General features: G+C 40.1%; 2 protein-coding genes across 4 annotated transcripts; one reads left to right on the top strand and one right to left on the bottom strand.

The window, feature by feature from the left end:
* The first annotated feature begins 17 nt into the window (after positions 1 to 17).
* On the top strand, positions 18 to 27,719 carry LOC139136914 (patched domain-containing protein 3-like). Of its 3 annotated transcripts, none has more exons than XM_070704788.1 (2): positions 18 to 1,278; positions 26,012 to 27,719. In XM_070704788.1, the coding sequence occupies exons 1-2, from the start codon at positions 291 to 293 to the stop codon at positions 27,715 to 27,717; spliced, it is 2,694 nt and encodes an 897-aa protein (XP_070560889.1). In that variant the 5' UTR covers positions 18 to 290; the 3' UTR covers positions 27,718 to 27,719. The 3 variants fall into 3 exon arrangements, with proteins under 3 accessions (XP_070560889.1, XP_070560872.1, XP_070560881.1); XM_070704771.1 differs by lacking the exon at positions 26,012 to 27,719 and adding an exon at positions 4,681 to 7,274 and having other exon boundaries at positions 20 to 1,278; XM_070704780.1 differs by lacking the exon at positions 18 to 1,278 and adding an exon at positions 19,632 to 20,739.
* LOC139136907 (patched domain-containing protein 3-like) lies at positions 9,830 to 16,319 on the bottom strand. The gene is made up of 2 exons (XM_070704759.1): positions 14,295 to 16,319; positions 9,830 to 12,416 (listed from the first exon to the last, which is right to left on the bottom strand). Exons 1-2 carry the CDS (start codon positions 15,280 to 15,282, stop codon positions 10,447 to 10,449), a joined length of 2,958 nt encoding a protein of 985 aa, XP_070560860.1. The 5' UTR covers positions 15,283 to 16,319; the 3' UTR covers positions 9,830 to 10,446.

The following is a 27,719-nucleotide window of genomic DNA, read 5'->3' as shown; positions in this document are numbered from 1 at the left end:
GTACTGAATATACATGGCGCGGTTTCACATTGCCGAGAGAGTGCTGTGAGCACAAGGATTACTATCGTCTGCTGAACATAAAAGCAAGCGCGGTGCCGCGGTAGCAACCGTCGACCGTTCATCGAAGCAGCGCTAGCGCCGTTCTGTTTTCGGGCGTAGTCCGTCAAATCATGGAAGACGTGTGAAATGATACGACAGCGACACTCTGCAGGCCTACAGTCTGCGGTATCGTAAGTGCCGTTCGCTTTCGATTTTTTTGTAAAACCCTTGTGTGCGACCGCCGAACGACAATGACGTTCGATTACATAGAGAAACGACTGAGCCGGCTGCTTGAAAGATACGGCAAATTCGTCGCTTCCCATTACCTGCCGTTCATCGTCACACCGGTCGTCATAACCGTGATGTTGGGGTTCGGCGTATTACGAATTCAACAGAACACGGACACTGAGTATCTGTTCAGTCCGGAAAACGGTCCAGCCAAGGAACACCGACGGCAGATCGAGAAGCACTTCCATGTCAACTATGACACCGGTTTCATGCCGGATCGTAAAACGGAGGTCGGAAGATACGCGCATTCGCTCATCGTGGCGAAGGACAGCCCTAGTGTTCTCCGGGAAGGCATTTTACATGAAATCATCCAATTTCATCAAGAGGTTATGAATTTAACCGTTGAATCCGGCAACAAGACTTATTCATACGAGAATCTGTGTGGAAAATGGAAGACAGAGTGCGTTGACCCCAATCTCGTACTGAAATTATTACACTACAACGCCAGAAATATCAATTTCCTAACATTGTCGTATCCGTTTACCGTCGTTCAAGACGCGAAATTCTTTATAGGCAGTGGTCTTGGTGGAGTACAAATACAAGACGACAAAGATGTTATCGTATTTGCCAAAGCCATTTCCCTAGTATACTCTTTGCGGTCGGCTGAACTTGATGACGTCAGCAGACGATGGGAAGATGCCTTTATTGCATTAGCATCGAATTACCAATCAGACAAATTTAACATGACCTTCATTGTATCGACTACCTTTGATGATGATTTTGTCGATATTGTCTACTCAATGATAGATCTGTTAATCATTTCATTTTTCACTTTGACCTCGTTCGCTGTCGTCTCCTGTATGATGTTGGACTGGGTGGCCAGTAAACCTCTGCTCGCTACACTGGGTGTGATCTCGGCGCTTCTCGCTGTGGTCTCGTCGTTTGGGCTGCTGATGCTTTTCGGTGTACCATTCACACATCTTGTCATCGGCATGCCGTTCCTGACTCTAGGTAAGCCATGCAGTTCTTCGCCGATTATTCACTGACTTCATTCTTCAAACAATTTATTGCTGTATATCAATATCGATGTATCACATTACAGTGACCTTAGAAACATAACATCACCACGACGTGACATCATCATCTCAAATTGACCTTTATGACTTTCATTTATTAGTAGCATTATGATACCATTGCTCACTTCTAAATACTGAATTGACCTCGCAGTACGGTGACCCTTCCAAAATCCCGTCTCCTGTATACTATTGGGGTCCACAGTTACCGTTTGAAAAAACTGGGTTACAAAAACAGTCTAGTTTTAAACAGCCAAGTTCTTCCGTTCCGATAGGTTGACTCATTAGTTTTTCACCATTATAGCAGTAAAAATAACTTTTTGGGTGAATTCAGATCATAAACGCAATAAAGAAGTGACAGGTGATAGAGCACAAACGATTCTTGCTTTTCATCTATCTTCAAATTTTATAAGATTCACCTAAAACCGATTCACTTACAAATTCACATAACTAGGTAATATCAACGAACCGTTACCGGTAAAGATAGCTAGAGTCTGTAAGTGCTAAGTAAAAAACAACGTGACGAAAAATCTTCAACCAGTATTTTCGTAACTGCGAGAACTTGAAGCCTTATGTGAGCCGAAAAAAAGAGACATGCTTGCACGCTCGATATAATTGTTCTGGCCTTGGCGTTCTGATTTATACTGGCTAAGCTAGGGACACAGGCGACCGTTAAGTGATGTCAGAAGAATGAATAAAACATGACACGCTCCCCTTCCTGACAAGTATCTGCTTTGTGTATAATTCTATGTATCCATGTCACTGGCACCAACGTGTAAATCGATTGAAAGGCGTAATAGCTTTTCTAATATGTAGCCACGGCGGCAGCGTTTATATCGCATAGTATATCGCAGCTGTACTATCCAAGAATTAATTTATTTGTCGAGTGTGATCAAATGTTATCGATTTCGAAACGGAAGAATGAATTATGCTTGAAACGAAAGCGGAATTCGTCGGATGACCTTTCATTTGGTTTATTTAGACTGTGACCTCAAGTCGCTGTAAACTTGTCTGACCTTTTTGACCGTCACGGTATTGCTCGCTGTTACTGGTATGAATTAAAAAGCAAGGTCACATGCCGTGCAATTTGAACCATCTGTCATTTTTACACTAATCCACCGAATAACATTACCCCCGTCATAATCGCATTCTATGAATTGTCACTATCGTTTTAGTCTGTAAATAAAAATAGACGTTTGATCCCGTGATATTTGTCCGCTGCTTTTTCACCGGTTTATCACTGCAAATATTTAGAGGGAACTGAAACCACGAAACCATGAAGTAAAACCGACAAGCAGTGCCGTAGTTCTCAAAGACGTGGAAAATTTACTGCAAATACTATCGCTTACTGATTTGAATAAAATGATCTGAAACTGTTTTGTTCTCAGCTTTTCTAAGTTCCCAATCTCGTCTGTTGCTATTTATGTTCCCCCCCCCCGTTTTGCGTAACTGTTTTTATCAACTCCTGTCCAAGGACAGTTATTGGCGGATTATATACAAATTTTAAACACCATAATAATGATAATATGTGGTGCGTCCTTCCATATTGTCCAATACCTGCAAACACCCGGCTGTATACTTTAAATAACCCATTTGTTTGTTGCAAAAAAATAACGAGGTCGATATCAAATACGCCGGGAACAAATTATGGATGACCTTATTCGGGGCGTCACTATAAATTACTGCAAAATAGAACGTCCTAAACGGAAAATATGTTTATCTTCAAAAAGACACTTCAACTACGATAACGAAAACAAAACGAACATTAAAATATTCCATCAGGTTGTGATATTTTCCGGGATGTTTTGTAGCCTTGATATAAATATCTCCTAAATGTTTCGGTAAATACAAGAGCGAGATTCAAACTTGTTGTTATATTTTTACGTAACTATAGACTCTGTTTTGTAAATCGTGCGGCGAAACTTGTGACGTAACAGTGCTGACCCAGAGCTCATTAAACCGACTACACAAAAATAGTAACTCTTTAAAGTATTGAAGTTACCAGATCGATTGAGAGTGCATTGACGTGAAAGAAGAAGGCAACAATACACGATACAGGCAGACACAAAGGAAACATCCACGGCATTGTTAAATTGGCTAAGCGTTGCTGTGCTCATGGTGCACTAAGACATCAATGGAATTTGACAATCGCGATTGACAAAAACTATTGATTTGAAAACTATGGACGTTGTCCAAATATTTCATGATATTCCCACGCTTCAGCGCTGCGGATATGTCAAATTATTTCATTTTGAAGTATGCATGCATATTAGTAGACCAATGGAACAGCATTTTACAAGTCGAATTTTGTTGCATATTGCAAAATACTTTCAAACAATCCCACTCTCCCCTCATCGACGAAGACATCGCTGTTGGGCAACCACGCGTCATTCTCGCGAGCCCGAGTATGATTTCCCCTCCGTTGACCTACGCAAAAATCGCCGCTTGGCGGGTAGCGCCAAGCTGTTGCCGTAAAAGGGTGCGTCGTTACGACGATGCCAAGAGTTCTCTTGTTTTTGTAGATTACTTGAAACAAGTGATTTCTAAAGGAAGCTGTTTCATTGTTTGCCATTCCACAATTGCTGCCCTGGTTTGGTCAGATAAAAGTGTTCAGTTATCTCTTCACACAATCACGCACGTGGGACAATTGATCACGTGAACAAGGTAGACGGCCTGACAATAGAGCAAGGTCACCGAGTTAAAGTTGACAGTGCCATCAAAACAAACTCGTACCGATATCATCATGCAGTCTGAAGTAGCATCAGATGACCTTATGTGACCTCTGTAGGCCATCGTTACGCAGGGTGTAGTGTTGATATAATGACAGTTTTCACAGAGCCTAATCGTTTGTTACGGTTGTTTATAAACAAATGCCAATAGCATGTGTTGATCAAAGGAGACTATTTAGAGAACTTATTTATTTTTAGTCTGACTGACGTTTGACATTTTTGATGTATTTAAAACTGAAATATCTGTTTTGGCTGAATTTTCTCAATATGAAAACAGTTATTCATCTGCATTCCTTTAAAAAGGTTATTTTAGCAAATATTATTGTCGGAGAAAAATGAAACCTAAACAAGATTGAGTATAGTACTCTCACACACAATGGCGCTTCTACGTGTATTACTCCGCTATCATACTCTATTGACCCAATCATAGTGACTTTGAGAAATATTACACTGAGAAGATCTGTACCCTTTTAATAAGAAATCAGTGTTCAAAAATTTTGTCAAATTTGATGTTCTTGTTAGGTGTACAAGGATCCTTAAGTTTGGTCCGGTATACATTTATATTAGGTCAAATATTGTCTAAATTAATATATCTTTGTTTTCCCCCGCAGGTGTTGGCGTTGATGATATGTTCATCATGATAGCATCATGGCGTTCAACATCACCACATCTCTCAGTCAGAGATCGACTTGGAAAGACCTTTTCAGAAGCTGCATTGTCCATTACAATAACCAGTATAACCGACGCCTTGGCATTTGGTATTGGCGCCATTTCTAACTTTCCATCGGTCCGAATATTTTGTTGCTACTGCGGAGTGGCTATTGTCTTTGATTACATCTATCAGTTGACATTTTTCGGTGGCTGCATGGCCCTCATCGGTCGACGAGAGAAACAAAACAGGCACTGTGTTACCTTCAGAAAAGTAGTTCCCAAAATGGAAGCGCCGTCTGCTCTTTACAAGATCTTTTGTGCCGGTGGGATTTCTAGGGTGCAACGCAACCGCGAGGACAGTAGATCTGAACATGCAATAATGAAATTCTTCAATGAAAGTTATGGGCCACTGATAACAAATAATTGGTTTAAAATTTTGACGTTTGTGTGCTATCTGGGATACCTCGCTTTGGCGATTCTAGGATGTTCCCAACTCTCCGAGGGCATAATACCGCAGCAGCTGGCATTAGAAGACTCGTATAGCGTGCAATATTATGACACTCACAGCAAATATTTTCGAGATTATGGTCCCATCGTCCAGGTCGTCATTAGCGACCAACTTGATTACTCAAACAACACGGTGCAAAATGAAATTAACGCTGTTATCAAAAATTACCAGAAAAATTTTTATTATCACGATCGAGGAGACAGTATACAGTGCTGGCTAACGGACTATTTGTTGTTTTTGAATAAAACTGGTTTATCAGCGGACAATGAAACGTCTTTCATTTATCATCTTCGCGAATCATTCTTGCCGTTATACGAAATTTACAAATTAGACGTCATTTTCTCGTCCGATAACAACAGCATCATTTCCTCGCGATTTCTCATCTTTTCTCGCGGTATAACGATGAACAGCGCAAAACTGAAACGAGAATTTATGCACGAATCTAGAGAGATCGCAACTTCATCGTGGATTCCAATGCTAGCCTATCACCCGTCATTTATTTTTGACGATCATTTTGATTCGATTTTACCAAGCACAATCCAAAATATTTTAATAGCTGCTGTTGGTATGTTGCTTGTTTCTTTACTCCTCATACCACAACCTATCTGTGCTGTGTACGTCACTGTGTCTATAGCATCCATCGTGGTTGGTGTGATTGGTTACATGGCATTGTGGAATGTCGGCTTGGATTTTGTCTCAATGATTATCATCGTGGTTTGCATCGGGTTCAGTGTCGACTACTCGGCTCACGTGACCTACGCCTTCGTGATTTCACCGCGAGATTCTCGAAACGAGAGGGCTATTGAAAGCCTGCATCTACTTGGTTTACCAATACTGCAGAGCGTCCTCTCGACCTTGATCGCTATTTCCCTGATATCGACGAGCAAAACTTACGCTTTTCGCGCCATTTTTAAAACGATGTTCCTCGGAATAACACTTGGTGGTCTCCACGGTCTCCTGTTTCTACCGGTCCTTCTTTCGTTTCTCGGCCCATCAAAGTCGGTCCGAAAAGTCGACAAACATTCACGTAGAGGAACTGGATACGAAGACGAAAAACTAGAAATGGACGAAGCGCACCATTCGCGGCCAAAAAGCGCGCCATCATTCCATTTGGTGATGAACCCTGCCTATCGCGAGTACCAAGCCAATGATTGTCACGCCAATGTTGGAAAAAGCCCGGCTTTTCCCAGAAAAGTGCCAGTGTACCATGTCAGAGAGCAAGGAAAGCTTTTGAGATTACACACGCCGCCCATCAGCATTGTCTCAGGAAGAGAATGAAATCGACCGGAATCATCATGGAGGAATACAGGAATTAACGACCTTACCCACATCAGATTCAGATGATTCACTTTACGTCATAGAAGCCATTACGACTTCCTTGTAGATAATATAGAGCTGAACATGGCATGAAATGGAAAAATTGGGAACAGAGAGAGAGAGAGAGAGAGAGAGAGAGAGAGAGAGAGAGAGAGAGAGAGAGAGAGAGAGAGAGAGAGAGAAGAGAGAGAGCTTGCGCTTGTGTAGTTGTGTAGTGTGTTTTTGAACATCATGTTCTGAAAGAAAAACAGTATATTCCTGCGATTCTTTTGTGTGTTACATTTATAAATGTTTGATAGGATATAGAGGAGCTCATTCTTAATATTCGCTATATTTCTATATTTAATTTATTGACGTATCAATGCAATTGTTGCTTAAAGTGGGTTGCGGGAGACGATAACGTAATATTAGCAATATGTGTGAAATTTCTAGTAAAGATGTTTAAAAAGTGAAGCAGTCCGTGAAATATTCAACGATGCAATACCGTTAAACGGATACATTTACTTTTGTCCTACCTTGCCAGATTTAGCTCTTTAAAATGCAATACCAACGTCAACAATGGTTTTCAATTTAAGTCGGATGTTTGCTCGTTTTCTGTGAGGATACAAACTTTGCTTGATGGTAAATTATCATTTCGTGTTCTTTGTAAAAAAGTCAGCACCAATTTGTCATACCTACGAGGTAATATTGTCGACATTATTCGGCTTAATGGCTTTAAGAATATTCTCATTTCTTCTATACATGAAAAAAATAGCAATAAGAGGCGATTTTGTCCCTCTTTGATTTTATCGTTGCAATGGTTTGCGTTCTGCACGTCTATCCTACCATGTTAAAGTCTGATCTTTGAAATATCGATTGTATAGATTCAAAGATGTCATTGTATCGTATTTGCTGTAATCATGGAATGGCTGTGTACGATAGGGATAATACCCACATATCCTCAAAAAACCCAGGCGTATCGATTGGCACGATACTATATCCAAACCAATAGGTAATATAAACATTAGAAAGCGGAACAAAAGCGCATGGAAACTATAATGGCCCTTATAATTCGAGTAATAATTTATGACGTATCAGTCTTATCATTGATAATCTCTGTTTGAAAGATCTTTGGGAAACGGGTGCTCCGTGTCACACGGTACACTGTACTAGATACCGGCAGTATCCTGCTAGATTATTTTCTGCTATTTGAGATCCTGCGAGACTCAAGCATTCTGTGCTTGTCCATGGTCAGCCATATAACACAGGTCAAAAGTTGTATCGTCGTGAAATGTTTGTATAGCTGTATGAAATGTGTGGCCTTTTCAGTCCGTGACACTAAGAATTGTGACAATACTCTCTGTCCTTTGTTACGGGACTTCTTTCTGTAAAAGCTTGAGTAATAGTGACGCTACATTTCTCCATATGATATGAAAATAGTAAATTCATTAACATTGTAGTACTAACCATAATACTGTATGGAGGTTCTATCAAACAGTATTTTAATGCCTAGACAATGCATGGATTATGTTATTGCTTGAACAATGCAAATTTTCTGTCTGCCGAACATACGTCATTGTATATGGTCGCTTTGAACTTTCTGAAGCAGACGATGCCATAAATTTGTGGCGCCAAAACAATGCAGATTTCGTCGTCTTATCTGATCATTTTGACTTCTCAAGAGACTTAAGCTTGATAAAGAGCAACAATATGTGTACAGAGACAATTCAAACTGAAATGAGACTTGATAAAGTATACCAGTTTGTTTTACAGAGACAAACTGAAATTACTGGTAGATCAGGGTAACGTGTACTTTGCCATTTGATATATCTTCGGACGTATCGAGATGTCTCGAGACATCCTTCGTCGCAATGAAAGCTCCGTGCCTGCGAAATCATTTACAAGTTTAGTCGCCATTTTACAAACAGGGTTATTTTTTAGCTTTGCGTGGAAATGGGCAGATTTTTTTGGTACACGACTCGCACATTTCTGTTGTGTGTTCAATGCAAATCCCAAGGTATTACTTAGAACAGTTTATTTTATAGTCCTTTACACGAAACACGATTGGACCTAATTCTGGATAACTGGATCATTCTTCAAATTTTTGAAATTTCTCAAAAGTGTTAGGTGCCATATAGCTGAATATTACAAATTACTCATAAAAACAAGTGTGTAACTTTAAAAGAAAAGCATATAAGCTTACATTTGCAGGTTAAAACGACCTTACTTCACCATCCATTATCCCAAATTAGTTCCAATTGTGTTATGATAAGTGACTTGAATGTGAAATAGAGATGTCATTTTAATATAATGTAACTTATGTCATGTACTACTAGACGACAAGCTTACAGCCGATACAATAAAAAACATTGTATGCATGGGAAACTGTCGTGTGAGCTTAATCTTGTGTTTGCGATCATATTCTACGCCGTTCCAGAGACGATGAAGACGACGACGATGATGATGATGATGATGGTGATGAACAGCGACAATGATCATAGTGAAGATGATGAAGTTGGTAACGATTGGTTTGGATATATCATTATGACAATAAAATCATCATTACCACCAACACCACCACCACCATCATCATCATCATCATCATCATCATCATCATCATCATCATCTATTATCGATAAATAAACTCATGGAGAAAAAGTTGGGTCTGGAATCGTTAAATGGTGTATACATGTACTTAATTGGATACAGTCGGGAGAATGGCAAATTTGTAATTTAAAAGTGTTCGTTTTGTCCATTGATTTTGTTCATGTTGGGATACAATATTAACAACAATTTGTGCACGAAATGGGTCGTCATTTATTATCATTCACACAGCATTTCTCTATGAAACTTCTCAGGGGACAAACGTAGGCATTTTATCGTGCTTTGGTTTTCCATCTTGTCATTCCTTTTCATTACCGGTGATTTGTATGTGTGTTTGGCATCTTACTGTGGTAAATACAAAATACAAACCAGCATTAAATGAGAAAAATCAAGATTTACATCAAACCCTTTCGTTGCATCAACGATGACGCTGATACTGATAAAAGGCAACTATGTTTTCAACATTTTCTAAACTTCAAACTAACAACAGAAACATATATATCCTGATGTATAATTGGAATACACAGATATCACTAAAATATCAGGACCGAAATTAGCTTCTTAAATTTTAGTTCACCGTGACATAAAAGCTAATTTCGAAGCATTGAACCATCGCATCGACCATAACCCGAGGTGAGGGCTGAGTGAATAATAACAAATTCATTATTACGAAGTCATACATGTATGTCACCACAAACAACTTTGGAAGGTTTCATAGTTTATTTTTATTGCACATATTACACATATTGAAGTGGTCAAAAACGTCAATAAATCATTTACTTCTGGCAGGATTTCCTTTTCCATCATACTGGTTGTCATTCACGATGAACATTTCCGAGAAACAGTGAGTTTTGATATTGCAAGATAAACATGTTATTGTACTGAGCAATGTATAATAAAGCTGGCGATCCTAAGGTTTTCTCTTGAATACGACAGTTCCACGCATGTTTATGATGTTGCCCGTTATTTGGGTTTTTGAATGTTGGCAGTCGTTATTTGACATGTAGCATTTGAGCTATAATGTTGATAGTTACACATTGACCGATTTAAGACAGAATGCGCTTCGGAGACAAATACTGGGACTCTCAAAATTTTTCGGTTCTAGCAATTTTTGGGGCCGGTACGGCCGCCGTTTTGAATGTCAAATGTCGATAAATGTTGGATAATTTGTTTCTCTAGTACCAAAATTTGCAAGGTGACCCTATATTTTTATTATTGATTTGGTGAGAGAATGGTTGAAAATTTCATTCAGGAAAGTTTGAGCAAAAGTTTAAGTCTTACACTTTCGAGGTGTATACTACCTTAAACCATTTTCATTTCAAGAATTTGGCCCCAAATACATTTCTGTTGCATTTGCATGAGGCCACTGACATCCGATGTGTTGGTTCGTTGTAGCTGCTCTCCAGATTCTCCCATGGTCCAATTGCATCGATGAAGGAACCTGAGCGGGGTCTGCCTGTGAAATTCTTGATTGCACATGATTTGACTGAGCGAGTTCTGTGTCTGTAGAATCATCATCTATAAACCGTATGTCCGCATAATTAGACCATACATGTGAGGGGGTTTCCTCCGCGTGAGGCAGTTGTGATGACGTTTCGGTCTGATCGATGACGTCACCATCTATGAAGAGGGGATTGCTTGTATTACCGGAAGTCAGGTGTGGCGGTGAAGGAAGAACATCTCCTCTTGTTCTGTTGAGTCTCCAAATTTTATCAAGGGATTGTCGTGTAGGTTGTAAAGGACCAAGGGTCGAAAGAAGCACGGGCAGGAATAGTAAGCCATGAAGCGCGCCAAATATCATACCGAGAAGCATTTCTTTAAAAATAGCCCTGAATGCGTAAGTTTCGGCTGTTGAAATCAGACATATTGCGAGAACAGTTGATATAAAACTTTGTAGAATTGGCAGTCCAAGCAGATGCAGACCTTCTATTGCTCGCTCATTTCGAGAGTCTCGCGGTGAAATCACGAAGGCGTAGGTCACGTGAGCCGAGTAGTCGACACTGAAGCCGATGCAAACCACGATGATAATCATTGAGATAAAATCCAAGCCGACATCCCACAATGCCATGTAACCAATCACACCAATCACGATGGATGCTATGGACACAGTGACGTACACAGCACAGATAGGTTGTGGTATGAGGAGTAAAGAAACCAGCAACATACCAACAGCAGCTATCAAAATGTTTTGGATTGTGCTTGGTAAAATCGCATCAAAGTGATCGTCAAAAACAAATGACGGGTGATAGGCTAGCATTGGAATCCAAGATGACTCAGCAATCTCCCTGGCTTTGTGCATAAATTTTCGTTTTCTTTCCACCGTTGCGTTGGCGATGTCGCGAGATGTCACGAGACATCGCGAGGATTCGATAGCCATATTGTCGAGCGAGAAAGACAGATCAAGTTGGTAACGTTCGTAAAGAGGGAATTTCAAAAAGCTGTTGCGCAGGTGGTAAATAAAGTAGTCTTCCGCAGTATAAGATAAACCTGTGTGATTTAAAAAGTTTAAGTATTCAAGAAGCCAACACTGGGTTGTGTGTGAACTACCCCTGTGAAAATAAAAAGAACTTTGGAGTTCATCTAGGACACGCTGAATTTCTGTCTGAACGCTCACATCTGAGTAATTTTGTGGAGTGGTCATCACTATTTGCACGATTGGTCCGAATTCGTTGAAATATTTCTGTTGAGTGTCGTAATATCGGACACTATAAGAGTCGTCCAACGCCAGCTGTTTGGGATTGATTCCCTCTGACAATTGTAAACATCCAAATATTGCCACGCTTATGTAACCAAGATAAAGAAATAATGTGAAAACTTTGCACCATTTTTTAGTTATGAATGGACCATAATATTCACTAAAGAATCTCATGACGAAGTGTTCAGACGTATTCACGTCAACGTTTTGTGGTATTTTTGGGACTCCCCCTGCACAGAACAACTTATAGAGCGTAGAGGGCGCCTCCTTTTTGGAAACTACCTTTCTGAAGGTAACACAGTGCCTGTTTTGTTTCTCTCGTCGACCGATGAGGGCCATGCAGCCACCGAAAAATGTCAACTGATAGATGTAATCAAAGACAATGGCCACTCCGCAGTAGCAACAAAATATTCGAACCGATGGAAAGTTTGAAATGGCGCCAATACCAAATGCCAAGGCGTCGGTTATACTGGTTATCGTAATGGACAATGCAGCTTCTGAAAAGGTCTTTCCAAGTCGATCTCTGACTGAGAGATGTGGTGATGTTGAACGCCATGATGCTATCATGATGAACATATCATCAACTCCAACACCTGTAGAAAGAATATATATGTAAAGGTTTAATAACATGACAGCACTATGATGAATAGTACTTGATATCAGACGTTTTGAGTTTACCTGTAATGGTAATTTTGTTTTTTTGGCAAATAAAAACGCTAAACAATCAAATTAGTATAAAAAGATAATTGGTAACGGTAACTGCGTTACTGATGTGTATTTATTTTAATTCATTGTAATTTTCAGTCTGCCATTTTCTAAATATAGACCATATAGGAAATGGTATTACTGATATCTTGTTTTGTTTTGGAGATTGTTTGTCACTTAACTTCAAAGGTACTTTGGTCGACATCATCGGTCAATGATACATGATTATATTGATCAGAAAGCTAGAGATCAACAATTAGGTACAGTGTTAAAGAATTAATTGTGAGAAACTTGTGTAACGAGAATATCTCGGTCTGTTACACTCTACCTCAGACTGTCGACAGCCGCGTGTACCGTCATTTTATCAACCTGTTGCCACAGTCAAGCGAGTGCTTTACTTAGAACACGGCCATGAGAAATCAACAGCCATGCCCACAGCGCTAATCTATGATACTTTCCGATCGGATTTCAGAATAATAGTCGGACATGACGCTGGTTTGAGTAAATGTAAAAAGGCAAGCGAACCGTCGTCAAGGTATCTACTCCTCTAACATGCAGGCCGTATTTTATTCTTTTTCGGATGTAAAGTCACAGTAACCTAGAAGGATGAAAGCGCACGGTGCTAGGTAAAAAGTAAAGCCTGAAGTGAAATCATGTATGGAGCTTGAAAAAAAAGGTATGAAGGCAACAAGTTTATACGTAGAATCATGACGTCACCCGATAGAAAACTACAATTAACAAGTGTTACGTCAACAGTGCTGTCTGGCAAAAGCTAAAGGATACAGAGGAATCTATGTGCCGATAGGAGGAGAGATTGGATATCCTAATTATCGTATATGTGTTCCAACCGCTATATCAACAGACGGAGTTAGCATGCATGCATTAGTTTGCGTTCACCGTCTGGCAGATTTATCATGCTAAATCTTTTAAAACTTCCGTCAAACAGTTACCTATTCAATATGCAGACCAGATAGTGTGGCGTGTATTCACAAATTCACAATCATGTTTTGAATAATTTGCATTTGGCATGTATGTTTGGTGACTTTATCAGCTTTAATTTGTATATGTGCATATTAATAAGGAAATCATGCTTCCACTCGTGACTCCAATGAATCAAGTCAACACACACCGATGGTGAAAGATTTTTTGAAATTTTTATGACGCTTCACGATTTATCATGACACACACAGTCCAGAGCTAGGAGATACCATTAATAATCCTGAGTGACTGGGTGAAGTTTTCTCTACAGGGACAGTGTTTAGATAACAAATTCAGCTGCTGTCAGTGAAAGAACTGAACGTGTTGACAAGAAAAGCACACACATTCAGAACAGTGAGCATGAATTGTATTGCCATATCAGTATAGATAAATAAAATACAAATAAATAAATAATTAGTTTATCAAATCAATAAATAAATGAATAAGCTGATTAATTTATTTTTTCATTTATGAAGATTTTTCGAAGGCAACCTCCAACCGTTGGCTCTTTTTTCGGTTTGCTAATGCTAGTTCCATCACTAAATTCATTCAGGGACTGATTTTATGAGATTAACGTGAAGATATTTCCTCTACTTGGCAACTATATTGATTTCACATACGGTAGCCTTAGGAACTTTTTCCGAAATAAATAAATAAATAAATAAATAAATAAATAAATAAATAAATAAATAAAGTCAATAGGTCGAGTCTCGCAGATTTAGTAATATCTCGACGACTATTTGATATTTTTCCAGTAACATTTACATATATGGCATTTGCCAACTTACCGAGTGTTAAGAAAGGCATGCCTATGACTAGATGGTTGAACGGTACACCACAGAACAGGAGCAGGCCAAATGACGACGCTACGGCTAGCAGTGCTGAGATCACGCCGAGTACAGTCAGCAAGGGTTTACTTGCCACCCAGTCGAGCATCGTGCAAGAAATCACAGCAAATGACGTCAGGACGAAAAACGCATAGACCAGCAGCGGTAGCATGAAGGATACAATATCGACAAAGTCCTGATTCAGTGTCCTTGACGTGATCAATCTTACATCAATCTTACTCGAGTTGAGCTCCGTTGCCTTGGAAACGAACGCATCTTCCCATTTGACGCTGACGTCATCGAGTTCTTCAGAGCTCAAGGAGTACAATAGAGACATTGCTTTTGCCGTTGTCATGGTTTCTGAGTTGTTTTGCAGTTCGACTCCGCCGAGATCACTGCCGATGAAATATTCTGTATTTTGTACAACGGTGACTGGATAAGTCAAAGTCATTAGATCGACATTTCTTGATTTGTAGTTCACCAATCTCAATAACATGTTAGGGTCGACACATTCTGTCTTCCACTTTCCGCACAGATCGTCGTACGAATAGTCCTTGTCGTCCATGGTTACCGTTAAATTCTTGACACTCTCATGAAATTTGATGACTTCCTCCAGAGTGTCTCCGCTCAGTACATTACCATCGTTCTTCGCCACGATCAATGCATGCGAATACCTGCCGACCCCTGTTTTGCGATCGGGCAGAAAACCGCCATTGTAGTCGACAGTGAAATGTCTTTCGATCTCGCTGCGATGTTTTTTGGCCGGGCCGTTTTCCGGAGTGAAGAGGTACTCGATGTCTGTCCGTTGGTGAAGACGCAACGCCCCCAGGCCCAGTATCACCGACACGATTATCGGGAGGATGATAAACCAGACGAAATGAGAGGCGACGAATTGCCCGTGCTGTGCTAGCAGACGGCTGAGCCGTTTCTCGATGCAATCGAAAGCCATGTTACAGTGCTCAGCTACACGGTCACCGCGATACTGACCTTGTCAAACCTCAATATCAGTGATGTTGAAAATCAGGGCCCAGGCCTCGCGAATATCGACGAAAAATAACCGTACTTTTTGCCGGTGTGATGTGTCCAGCACCATATCATTGCGACGAGCAGTCGATCATGTATACGTGGGCTCGGTTTGCCCGCTATACAGGTATCGTAGATGTTCTGACAAGCCGGCAAACCGGGGAATAAGATTCTATTTATACGTAGCCTATGATTCGTAAAAACGTCACGTCCAATACATAAAATTAACATATTACAAAGAACCAATCGCAGATCCTCGTACTCTTGTTATCTGAAATTAATGCTGAAAGGTTATAAAATTTTTATGACGTTTATCTATTTTTTCGAACACAAATGGCAATATCTTTGACGAATGTCAATTGTTATTATTTGCACAGGGTGGTGACTACACTGAGCGGTGTCGACATTCTAGTGACGTACCTGTCACCCTAGAAACAGTTTGTAGTCGTGATGCATGCCTAATTAGTCTCAACCCTTCGTTAAACTTACTTATCGTATCGAGTGTTCTCGTCTTTACAATGAAAAAAAACCTTCCTTTTCGAAGCCGAACGATGTACAAATACAGTGGAGCATTATGACAATCGACCGTGTGCCCGTTTCTTTGCCATCGCAGGTACGGTGACGCCGGCGTTGACAGCTTCATAAAGCGTCAATTGTATCAATGCATTTTGTGATCAGATTTGTTCCATAATATTGTATACGTTTGCCTGTAATTTCACTAAAAACAACATCGCTCACAGAATATACACATACAGTAGAGAATACCAAAGCCAAGACAGGGGGTGCATCAATGGAGTGACGAATTGCTTCGTTATATAATGCGACCTTTTAATGCTGTCCGATGAAAGAAACGGCTTACCCGCTGAATGGGAAGGGCATTGTAACTAATGAATTGATTGGCCGCCGTTTACTGTCGTCAACAAGGCTGCTTGCAGAACGTGTGTTCACCTTACTGACAGGCCTGTTTCTGCCCCTTTACTGTGGTGTTAGCAAGCTAATATTTGAACACCTTTTGTATCGATAATTTGGCTTTTATGATGAAGTTGACACACTACAATTCATGTCGGCAACTGGTGTCGATGTGCGTTTGTCCTAAAAACACATTCACTGACACGTACAGTTATTTTCTGCTCAGGTCAAATCTGCTTTGGGTTTACTATTCAAATGTTAATCATACAGGCAAACAAAGGGCAAAATGAAATCCACGGGTTCCTAAACATAGAACATAATTGTTTCTGGTCATTGCTCACATCGTTTCGAGTCGGGTTCGAGTCCCCCCGATTCATTCTACATTCATAGTACACCCACGAGTAAATGTCCACAGCGTTTCCCCGGCGGAACTGCATGTAGTGAATTTAATACCGGAAAAGCGGGGGGGGGGGGGGGGGTGAAATGGGTCTATATCTGGAGCGCGCATCGACTTCGAACAGCGGTTAAGTCCCTACAGCGGTCGTTAACTTTGAACGCTGGTGGCGCTTTTCACAAACGACACCTACCTGCCGCATTCCCCGGCGGTGAATATGTGAACACCTGAAATGCTGGCGATGTCAAATACATCATCGCATGCACAGAATGTAACACGTTTCTCGTTGCATCTATATAGGACTTCTCCATCATCCTCTATAGCAAGACAGCCGTTGATGGTGACCAGAAGACTGACACATGTCAATTCTTAGAACTGAATGTGTGATATAAACCATTTACTTTACTGAAGATAATCATATGGTTCTCTAGTATTGCCCTGGCAAGACGACAGAATTATGAGTCACTCTTCGTTTTCAAATTAAACCTACATATTAATCAATCAATCAATCAATCAATCAATCAATCAATCAATCAATCAATCAGTCAGTCAGTCAGTGTATCTATCTGTCCATCAATCAATCAAACTATCTATCTGTCTATGTATCTATCTATCTATCTATCTATCTATCTATCTATCTATCTATCTATCTATCTATCTATCTATCTATCTATCTATCTATCTATCTATCTATCTATCTATCTATCTATCTATCTATCTATCTATCTATCTATCTATCTATCTAGTTAAACTACCCTTCCGACCATCCACCAGTGCGTCCGTCCATCAATCCAATCACCCGCCTGCCGGTCCGACGGTCCGTTTGGTTGGTAGATGCCAGCCGTGTTCACCGATTTCTGTATCAAATTGCCACTTGTACTCTCATGCATGTCACGAACTCAGCATTTTCACAGAGACCTGGAGGAAAAGAAAAACTTTAGTTCGATTAGAATCGAACTACCAATAATGTATAAATGTTATGCCACGTAGGAGTCGTGAAAATTGCCAACGACAGAGGCCTATGTGTAAATACCGACTACTATTAGGTAAGGTACATGTAGAAGTAATCATGAGTGAAAAAGACACAGTATTGAAGTCATTTTCAGACTCAAGTATTGAGCAATGTAATGATGAGCAAATACTCTGGCGAATATGCCTCAATATCGGAGGCAATATATTATACACTGAATTATGTTTTTGGTTTTGTTTTCTTTCCTGCTGTGTGAACACTCCAGGATTTATCTGCCCATCACTGAATGGTCTTCTCCCGATTTATTTTCGATTTCATTTGATTTGATGATGTACATGTTTACTCAACATGATGGGGTCTTCACACGCTGAAGAAATGATGTACTATTGATCAGCAGAGCCATGTCAATAGGTTTCCTCTTTTACTTTTGTGCAATGATGTCTAGTGTACGCAATATTTGATGTCTAACTGGGTTTTTTTATGTTTTTGTTATTCTACCGTGTCAGGCGAAATTCTGCTCTCTAGAAAACGCCATATTTTCCTTACGTCATTCTTTAAGTAAGTAAACTGTACAAGGGAACAGTGTTGGCGACGATGGTCATGCACAAATTTAAACATACTCGGTAAGACACCGGGTGTGATGTGAAATGGCGTGAGTCGGGGATGGTGATGGACGCCATGCGATGGGGGCGCTGTACGTGTTCTAATTGAATATCGGAATGGGAATTGCATGATCTTTAGGCCATGGATTGTAGTTGTGTGACCTATTTTAGACCGCCCTCACCTTTATTGCTTGCAAATCTTTGACCCAAGTTTCCAAGGCGTTACCATTTCAAAATCTTAAAAAGTGTTATTTACATCTTCCGTGAACCTACCAGCTAGTTTTGTAAGTTCTTGTCATTTCTTTCTTCTTTTTCCCTTGTCATAAAGCGAAACAATGTGAAACTTGATCGAAAAGGGCAATAATCGTCAACGACAACAAAGATCATATCGTGTATCTATATAATTATCCGGACTTTTGTCCAAAGGATCTACTCTTTTTCCAACTCCGGTATATACAACCTACTTAGTCTTGAAAACTTTAAAAAAAAGTTCTGCATGCAATTGCGCTGCTCTTCCTTCACTGACTTTAGCATCGTCACCATCGTTACCAAAGTGCAGCCCTGGCTCTAGTATATCACTGTCATTGTTCGACATTGTTCTTTTGTGTCCAAAAGACTGGAATTTTTCATCCTTTTTCCTTGTTTTTTTCCCCCTGCTATTCTATAGGGTCAGATCGGTGTTACACCTACACAACTATGTAAGAACAATTGGCTGTCAACACGGTTTTTATACTTTATTGGATATAACTGTATTGATAAGAATAACGGATAATTCAATGTCATGTAATTATCACGTGAGACACAGATAAATTTGCGTAAACGGGAGTTTTTTGGTCAAAAAGAATTACATTACGATTAGCATACTTGGCATTTTATCTATCGATGGATGGTGGCTATTCAGCCATATACAATAAAATACGTCTAATTGTATCGGCCTTACGACCCCATAGGACACTCTGTCATACTTTCCCCTCTTTGACGTTACTGTACAATGAACTCTCAAAGCACCAATTCCGTGCACCCTTCTACAGAGGTGGGTCGCACTCTTTGCAACTGCGTCCTGCCTTTCAATGGGAACAGGAAATGCCCAGTCTGAGGTCGAGGAACTTTCTATGCTAATACAGTCCTGCAAATCGACGATGCTGATTATCATTTGTGACTGATGATGCGGTTCAACCCGTCCAATCTCGTTTTTGTCGGGAATACTAGGAAACACATTTGACTGGTAACGACAGGATCAGTCATGGATAATCGTGGAATATACTGAGATGGTGCTGATGAAAGCCAACTATTAACAATATGCAAATGGCGCAAAGCATCTTCACCTGACTAGTTTGATGGGAGACAGACGAAGGCGGAGCACATTTGCATAAACTTTCATTCTATTTCCTTGAGCGGCGCTCTGTAGTATCTATATTAAGCTTAATTTCACCCATTCCGGCATTTGTACACTTCGCACGAATCATCGACCATCAGAAAACGATAACGTGGGTGCCGCAGCATTGATTGACGACATGGCGTTCAATTATTTGGAGAAACGACTGAGTCGACTTCTCGAAAGGTACGGAAAATTCGTCGCCTCTCATTTTCTCTGGTTTATCGTCATCCCGATAATGATGTTCGGAATACTGGGCTTGGGTGTGTTACACTTCAATCAAATTACGGACACAGAGTACCTCTTCAGTCCAGAAAACGGTCCCGCTAAAAAACATCGACGAGAGATTGAGAAGCACTTTGACGTTGACTTTGACGGCGGTTTCTTGCCGGATCGCAGAACGGAGGTCGGCAGGTATGCGCACGCGTTGATTGTTGCCAAGGGTGACGACAGTGTACTGGCAGAGAATGTACTGGAGGAAATCATCAAATTTCATGAAAAAGCAGTGAATTTGGCGGTAACGTCAGGCACGTCGGTCTACTCATACGGGGATGTGTGTGGAAAATGGAAGAAAGATTGCGTCTACCCAAATGTTATATTGAAATTATTGAACTTCAACGCCAGCAATGTACATTTCCTAACATTGTCCTATCCAGTCACTGTGTTTCAAAATGTAGAATACTTCATCGGCAGTGATCTTGGCGGAGTCACACTGAAAAACAACTCAGAAATCATTGAAACGGCAAAGGCAATGTCACTGTTGTATTCTTTGAGATCTGACGAACTTGATGACGTCAGCGGTAAATGGGAAGAAGCGTTCATCGATTTTGCGTCGAAGTATGAATCCAAAAGTGTTGACGTAGCATTTTTCACGTCCAAGACTTTGGAACATGATTTCGTCGACATTGTCCTACACACGATGCCCATTCAGAATATGATATATGCATTCCTTGTGTTGATGCTATTTGCAATGCTGTCGTGTGCGATGTTTGACTGGGTGGCCAGTAAACCAGTCTTAGCAATGCTTGGGGTTATATCGGCCATGTTAGCGATTGTATCGTCGTTTGGTTTGGTACTATTTTGTGGCGTGCCGTTTACTCATCTTGTGATCGGAATGCCGTTTCTGACCCTTGGTAAGTCTCCTGATATTATTGTCATATATTTTTTTATCATCCGCAGTTGAATTTCGGTAAATCTTTGCAAAGAAAATACCAGGGTAAGTGTAAATTCCTCACCGACTTTGTATACACTTCGATCAGATTTTGCCGCTTTGTCGTTCATTATTATTTTCTTTTAAAGTTTTTCTAACGTTGCTTGTTCACGATCGTGAATAAATTGTTAAAATTGCAGTGCAGGTGAAAGTTCTCAGGTGGCTGATATCCCGCTACTTTAATGTGCAATGAGCTGATTGTTCAACAACCTCTTGAAAAGACGCGTACGTTTCCTGGTTCATATGTCCGCAGCTTATTTCAAGTTTTTCCTTTGTAATGTTTTTGTGTAAGCATCCATTCATTTTATCAAGTGTGTACCATAGCGTGTTCACTTGATTCATTACCGGTGACAATGCATGCCATGAGGGCGCTTCTATTTAATAGGGACAAACAATTATTTGGCATTTTTCCCTCACTTTGAAAAGAGCTGTACGCGGAAGTTGTCTCACCTTGCACAGTTCTCATGGGTATTTGTTATTGAATTACGGGACTCAAAATTAAGGTTTTTGTTCAGAATAGCGAGACTGGTCACCTGCAGTTACATACCCTAAGAGGCTTCCTTGCCAAATATTGCTGAAACCACAGACAAACAGAAAGACAGACTAGCAACGCGGCACGCCGTTTGATTCATGGTCGTCTCGAGCTTCACAGTTGTCAGACTTTTTGGAGATTTCTTGCGTCGTTGATAATTGCAAAAGACCACATTTTTTCTCCTTGTCTTTGGTTTTGACATGACGACACGTCGATGACGTCGTGCTGCCTGTCGCGTAGCAACCATGTTTCAGATATTTACTTTGTGTGCTCTCAGGGCAGAAACACTGCTTCACGCCAATCAAAACATAACACGCCAGCAGTTTCATAAACATGTCCTTCCTTGACGAACTTGTGACACACCGTAAACCATTGAGTAAAATCTGACAGTATCGATAAAAGACTTTCAAATTTTGTTCAAATACACCCATTATATATTTCATAAAAATTTGAGAGGAATTTCTAAAATGGTAAACTCACCTCCCCGAAGCTCAAACCTTTCCCGTTTTCGCCAGCACGCCAATTCAGCTCAGCACCACATGACATCAACAACACGTACTTTGCCGAACATACTTTCGCTTAAAAATTGGCGAAAATCCGGAGACTACCGAAGGGTGCATGGTCGGCTCTCTTCGGAAAAGAGAGTCGAGGAGCGACCTGTGGTGAGGCGTAAATGGAGGGGTTACGTAACCGCTTCTGACCTTGAACAATACCCGTTGCTAGTCTGACTTTCTATTTGTCTGTGCTGAAACGTATTGAGAGAAAACACAGATGTGTGGAAAGAAGTTACGAATTCCACATTCCATGATTTCATCATCATGCAATTCAACTAAAACCCAATATTAAGCACATACTAGATGAAGACAGACAAATATCACGTGACGACAAAGTGTTGAAATGAACACTTTCGCTTCTTCATGGAATATACTATATAATGAATGATACAAATGCAATCATAATACAAACATACTGACAACCAGCAGATAAACTGAATAGGCAAGCTAAATTATATCAGCTCACGGACTTTTAAATTAATTGTTGAGAAACTAAAGAATATGTTTCCTTTCTAGTGAAGGAAAATACTTCGTCAAAAATGACAATATTGACCCTTGAAATTTAATTGAACTATTTATGCAATTTGGAACATACTTTTATATAGAAGTCATTGCAAACGGTGGAAGTTCTGGATAAAAGCCGAAAGGTAGTAACAAAGCACATGAATAAAATATTTTCTGATATGATCATACGAAAATTGTGTCTTAAAATTCAAATGTCATCATCGTTTTGAAACATCTTGATTTTGTTATCCAAATAATTTGGATGGCATCGAAACCCCCTCCCCGGATGGCATCGGAACCCTCTCCCCGAAACATCTACTTATCGTATGCCGCTTATGTTCATTTCCGACTGGACTGAATTCATTCAGTGTGTTTGACGGAACTATCGGCAACTAAATTATGGTCAATTTTCTGAAAATAGCAGGCTCTGAGGGCGCTGTTGACACCCTGGCACCGGTGTCTGCATTCAGTGCACTGAACTACGCACAATTCTTTCAATGCACCTCGAAGTGAAAGGCTTAAACTTTCGCTCAAATTTTTCTAAGGGAATCTTTCAACCATTGTCTTTCAAAATCAAGAATAAAAATCGGGGGTCACCATGCAAATTTTGGTACTAGAGAAACAAATTACCCAAGATTTACCGATATAAGAATTCAAAATGGCCGCCATCCATGTGTTAACTCTATGGAGAAAAAATGAAATTTTCGATTTTCAATGAAAAAGCCGATGAAAGTTTCGTGAAAATAAGAAAGTCTTAGTCATTACTGTAGGGATAACAGAGACAGGCGACCATTTTGAATTTCAATAATCGGTAAACTTTGGATGATGTGTTTCAATAATATCAAATTTTGCGAAGTGACCCCCCGATTTTATCATTGACTTCGAAGAGAACTGGTTGAAAGTGTCCTGGAAAATTACAGTTTGAATTAAATATTTTCAATCGATAGGCGCATACTAAATCACAAGTAGACATAGATAAATCTTCAACGTATGAAAATTAATCTCATTACAATAGTGAAATATAGCTGAGCTCCCATGGTGACTGCTTTGGCATTTTTAATGGTGACAAAGCGACCCTACAGTATCGTTGGTATTGTTCTGAAGGGTGGGTCCAGTGCCGAGAACCATACAATACCCCATCTGTGTGTTGGAGTGGCCACTGAGAATCGGCACTTAATGTAGGTATGCAGCTCTCAAACGTTGATTTTTTTTATAAAACCTGATGTAAAACGCACTGACTGTTCAACAACTTTTCGAATACTCGTTTCCTGGTGCAAGGGTCAAACACAATTACTTTTAGCTTCTACTTTAAATGCTTGGACCAAGCGTAGCCGTCCATGCATTTTATGACGCATGGGCGTGATGACATGCTGGTAGAAAAAAATAGATAAAAATGCATGATACGATGCACTTCTATGAGGCCAAACAACCGATTTGGCTTTTCGCATACTTTTAAAAGAGCTATACATAGAAGAAAGTAATTTTGCACCAGTTCTCTTAAAGTAAAGAGGGCAGTTCTATTCACGGTAATCAGGATATCCCGACCAGTCATCCTCAGTGATGCAGATCCTAAATTTCGTAGTCAAGCATTACTAAAATGTAGAGATAGAGAAGACAGTATATACATTTGGAAGCATGTTATAGATTCCAATTAATTCATGCTAAGAGAGGCCAGCCGATTAGACTGCAAGGTCCGTCGCTCGAGGGCGCTCTCTACCCTCCCCTCGCGGGGGGGGGAGGCGTAGGAGCGCCGTCGAGCGACGGATCTTTCAGTCTACCAGCCGATTTGTCTGATGTAAAGAATTTTTGCTTACATTGTGCAGCGGTTCGGAAGGTTAAATCTGCCTGAGAGAATGCCATTATTTACAGCAACTTAAGGAGTCCAAGACTGTGGAGACTTCAAAGTGATTTCTTTCTGATCATGTCCGATCTAATTGTATTGCAAAACCAACAATGAAATTCAGTCCTATGTTAGCACCGTATTCCCCATAGAAACAAAGGATAATAAGATAAAAAAACATAAAATGACGTTCATTTGAAATGTGATGCATTAAGATAAACCATTCAGTCAAACATTTGACCTCGATGATTTAGCCCACAGTCTCTCTCTCTCTCAGCAGATGCTGAAGTGAGAATTGCCCGACTGATCAGGTGACATCATTGATACTCTTTTTGGTTAAGAGACCGAGGCCGTTTCAAATATTGTACTTCCTCATAAGACTTCGAAAATTAATGACAGGAAAATAGAACACAAGAGTGGATGGCCCACTTAAATACATGAAATGAATAGCCAACTTTTCAACAAACAGTAAATATAACCAAGAACTTGCATCTCCGAAGTAAAATTACAAACAGAATGTAAAGGATGAAAAGTTGGAAAATTTCACAATATTTCCGTTCCTGGAGCAAACTACATGAATGCTTGAGTTAAAATGTATAAAAAGGGTCATTCCTATCGAGTCATTGCGATTTTTTTTATATTTCACTTTGGTAGCCAGGTTTTTGAACTAAAACTTTCTGAATTTGGTACTCTGGATATAAACTTTGGCGTCAGAATGGTTTAAACTGACATAGAAGTTGAAATTAAACTCAATTGATAATCGCTGTATTTATTTTGTTTCGAAAGGTGAGCTCGAGTATAACTCCAAAATGACAGGTAAGACAGACTATAAGTGCACAAACACAATGTCGTCTGCTCGCTACGTCTACACGGTGTTTACATAGCGAAGTTATATTAAAAGTACGCATTTTATAGTCTTCAATAACAGTCAGGGAGGTCAGCCTTGCTGTAGGACTGCTGTAGAATTTTACGTTGAACTGTAGACACATTTGAAGTTGATGCGCCATCCAGTGAATAGAGATCAGATGTGGTACTGACCGTGATCACATGGGGCCCCTCTCGACGTACTCGCCCACTAATCTCATTCGGTGACGTGTGAAGTCACATAAGGCTTCATGACGCCCGGGTATGACCAAACCAAGCCGTGTCGACCACTCTTTGTTTTCCATTTATCATGTCCATAGTTTCGTTTGAAAGCGAACACTAATAAAACATTAAAAACGCATTAAATTCAACTCAGAACAAGAGATACTGTTCCAAAATACAAACTAAATTATGTTCAGTTGAAACGGACGCAGTTCATCTGTGACAAAACCTCCATATTAAGGTAATACACGCCTTGAATGTGAAAGACTTAAAACTTTTGGCCTAATTTTCCTCAATGAAATCTTCAACGATATTCTTACCAAATCAAGTTGAAGAATTTAGTTAAACAAAGTGCAAGGGTTGGTGCTCTCTCAGTGTCCAAATCTAGAGACGATGTGGCAAAATCTGATGAGAACAGCCGGATAATTCGTTAGCCCTTCGTTTTGTTATTTACACGGTCAGAAGGTGAGCTATTTGGCAGAAAAGTATATAGGAAAAATAAAATTTTTGAAAAACTAAGACGGTAATTTTTTTCCTACTCCAAAAGCTTTAAAATGGGGACCTGGATGTGGAATATCAGAAAAAAGTTGTAAAAATGTTGTAAACCGAATGTCTGTCTCTGAGGGGCATGACCTTAAGACGAAGTCGACATTGGACGTTTCTTTCGTTTTACTTTCAGGTGTTGGAATTGATGACACATTCATCATGATAGCATCATGGCGTTCAACATCACCACATCTCTCAGTCAGAGATCGACTTGGAAAGACCTTTTCAGAAGCTGCATTGTCCATTACGATAACCAGTATAACCGACGCCTTGGCATTTGGTATTGGCGCCATTTCTAACTTTCCATCGGTTCGAATATTTTGTTGCTACTGCGGAGTGGCCATTGTCTTTGATTACATCTATCAGTTGACATTTTTCGGTGGCTGCATGGCCCTCATCGGTCGACGAGAGAAACAAAACAGGCACTGTGTTACTTTCAGAAAAGTAGTTTCCAAAAAGGAGGCGCCCTCTACGCAATACAAGTTGTTCTGTGCCGGAGGAGTTTCGAAAATGCCAGAAAACTATGAAGTCGATAAGTCTGAACACATTATCATGAAGTTTTTCAATGAATATTACGGTCCATTCATAACCAAGAAATGGTTTAAGGGTTTAACACTATTTGTATATCTTGGCTATCTTGGTGTCTCGATTTTTGGATGTTTGCAATTGTCGGAAGGAATCAACCCCAAACAGTTGGCATTGGAAGACTCCTACAGTGTCGGTTACTACGATACACATGAAACCTACTTTATACAATATGGACCAGTTGTACAAATGGTGATAACAACTCCACAACATTATTCTGACGCAAGTGTGCAGGAGGAATTCCGAAGGGTTCTCCAGGAACTGAGAGACACGTCATATTTTCACAAGGATGGTACGCACACAACTCAGTGTTGGCTTATTGAATACTTAGAGTTTTTGAATCAAAGCGGTTTATCTTATGATGGGGAAGACATGTTCATTTTTCACCTTCGTAACAGCTTTTTAAATTTTCAGTCATATATGAAATACGAAGTCGATGTCGTGTTCTCATTCGATAATACAACTATTGAAGCCTCGCGATGTCTCGTTATATCTCACAACATCTCGAACGCAAACGTCGAAAGAAAACGAGAATTCATGGACAGATCTAGAGAAATCGCAGCTTTATCGTGGATTCCTATGCTAGTCTACCACCCATCATTTATTTTTGACGATCATTTCGCTGCCATTTTGCCAAGCACAATTCAAAATGTTCTGATTGCTGTTGTCAGTATGTTGCTTGTTTCTCTACTCCTCATACCACAACCTATCTGTGGTTTATACGTCACCATTTCAATAACATCTATAATCGTCGGTGTTATTGGTTTCATGGCATTGTGGGATGTTGGACTGGACTTCGTGTCGATGATAATAATTGTCGTCTGTATTGGGTTTAGTGTCGATTACACAGCTCACGTGGCGTATGTCTTCGTGATTTCACAACGAGATTCTCGCAACGAGCGTGCCATCGAAAGTCTCCATCTGTTGGGATTACCGATTTTACAGAGTGTGTTTTCCACAATTCTTGCTGTATCTCTAATCTCAACCACCAAAACGTATATGTTTCGGGCTATTTTTAAGGAAATCTTTTTAGGGATATTGTTTGGCGGAATCCATGGCCTTCTCTTCCTTCCTGTTTTTCTTTCTTCCATTGGGCCAGTAAGAACACGTCACAAAAAGGAGAAACGGGCGGAGACTTTCAAAAATATTAAAATTCTTCGTGGTCGTTACAATGCAGGTTTTGAAGACATTTTGCCACAATCTCCAGTTGTCCTTATTTCTTTTTCTAAGCGACAAGGATGGGCAAGCCAATAAAA

The sequence above is a fragment of the Ptychodera flava genome, chromosome 1 (genome assembly GCF_041260155.1).
Source record: "Ptychodera flava strain L36383 chromosome 1, AS_Pfla_20210202, whole genome shotgun sequence".
Lineage (NCBI taxonomy): Eukaryota > Metazoa > Hemichordata > Enteropneusta > Ptychoderidae > Ptychodera > Ptychodera flava.
This window is presented reverse-complemented; position numbering and strand designations above follow the sequence as displayed.

What these genes read in the sequence shown, in the direction of transcription:
- LOC139136914 (XM_070704771.1), top strand. Translation starts at nt 291, where the DNA reads ATGACGTTCGATTACATAGAGAAACGACTGAGCCGGCTGCTTGAAAGA. An exon ending in CATGCCGTTCCTGACTCTAG is followed by an intron (nt 1,279 to 4,680) that starts GTAAGCCATGCA and finishes TTTCCCCCGCAG; the next exon opens with GTGTTGGCGTTGATGATATG.
- LOC139136907 (XM_070704759.1), bottom strand. Translation starts at nt 15,282, where the DNA reads ATGGCTTTCGATTGCATCGAGAAACGGCTCAGCCGTCTGCTAGCACAG. An exon ending in CATGCCTTTCTTAACACTCG is followed by an intron (nt 12,417 to 14,294) that starts GTAAGTTGGCAA and finishes TTCTTTCTACAG; the next exon opens with GTGTTGGAGTTGATGATATG.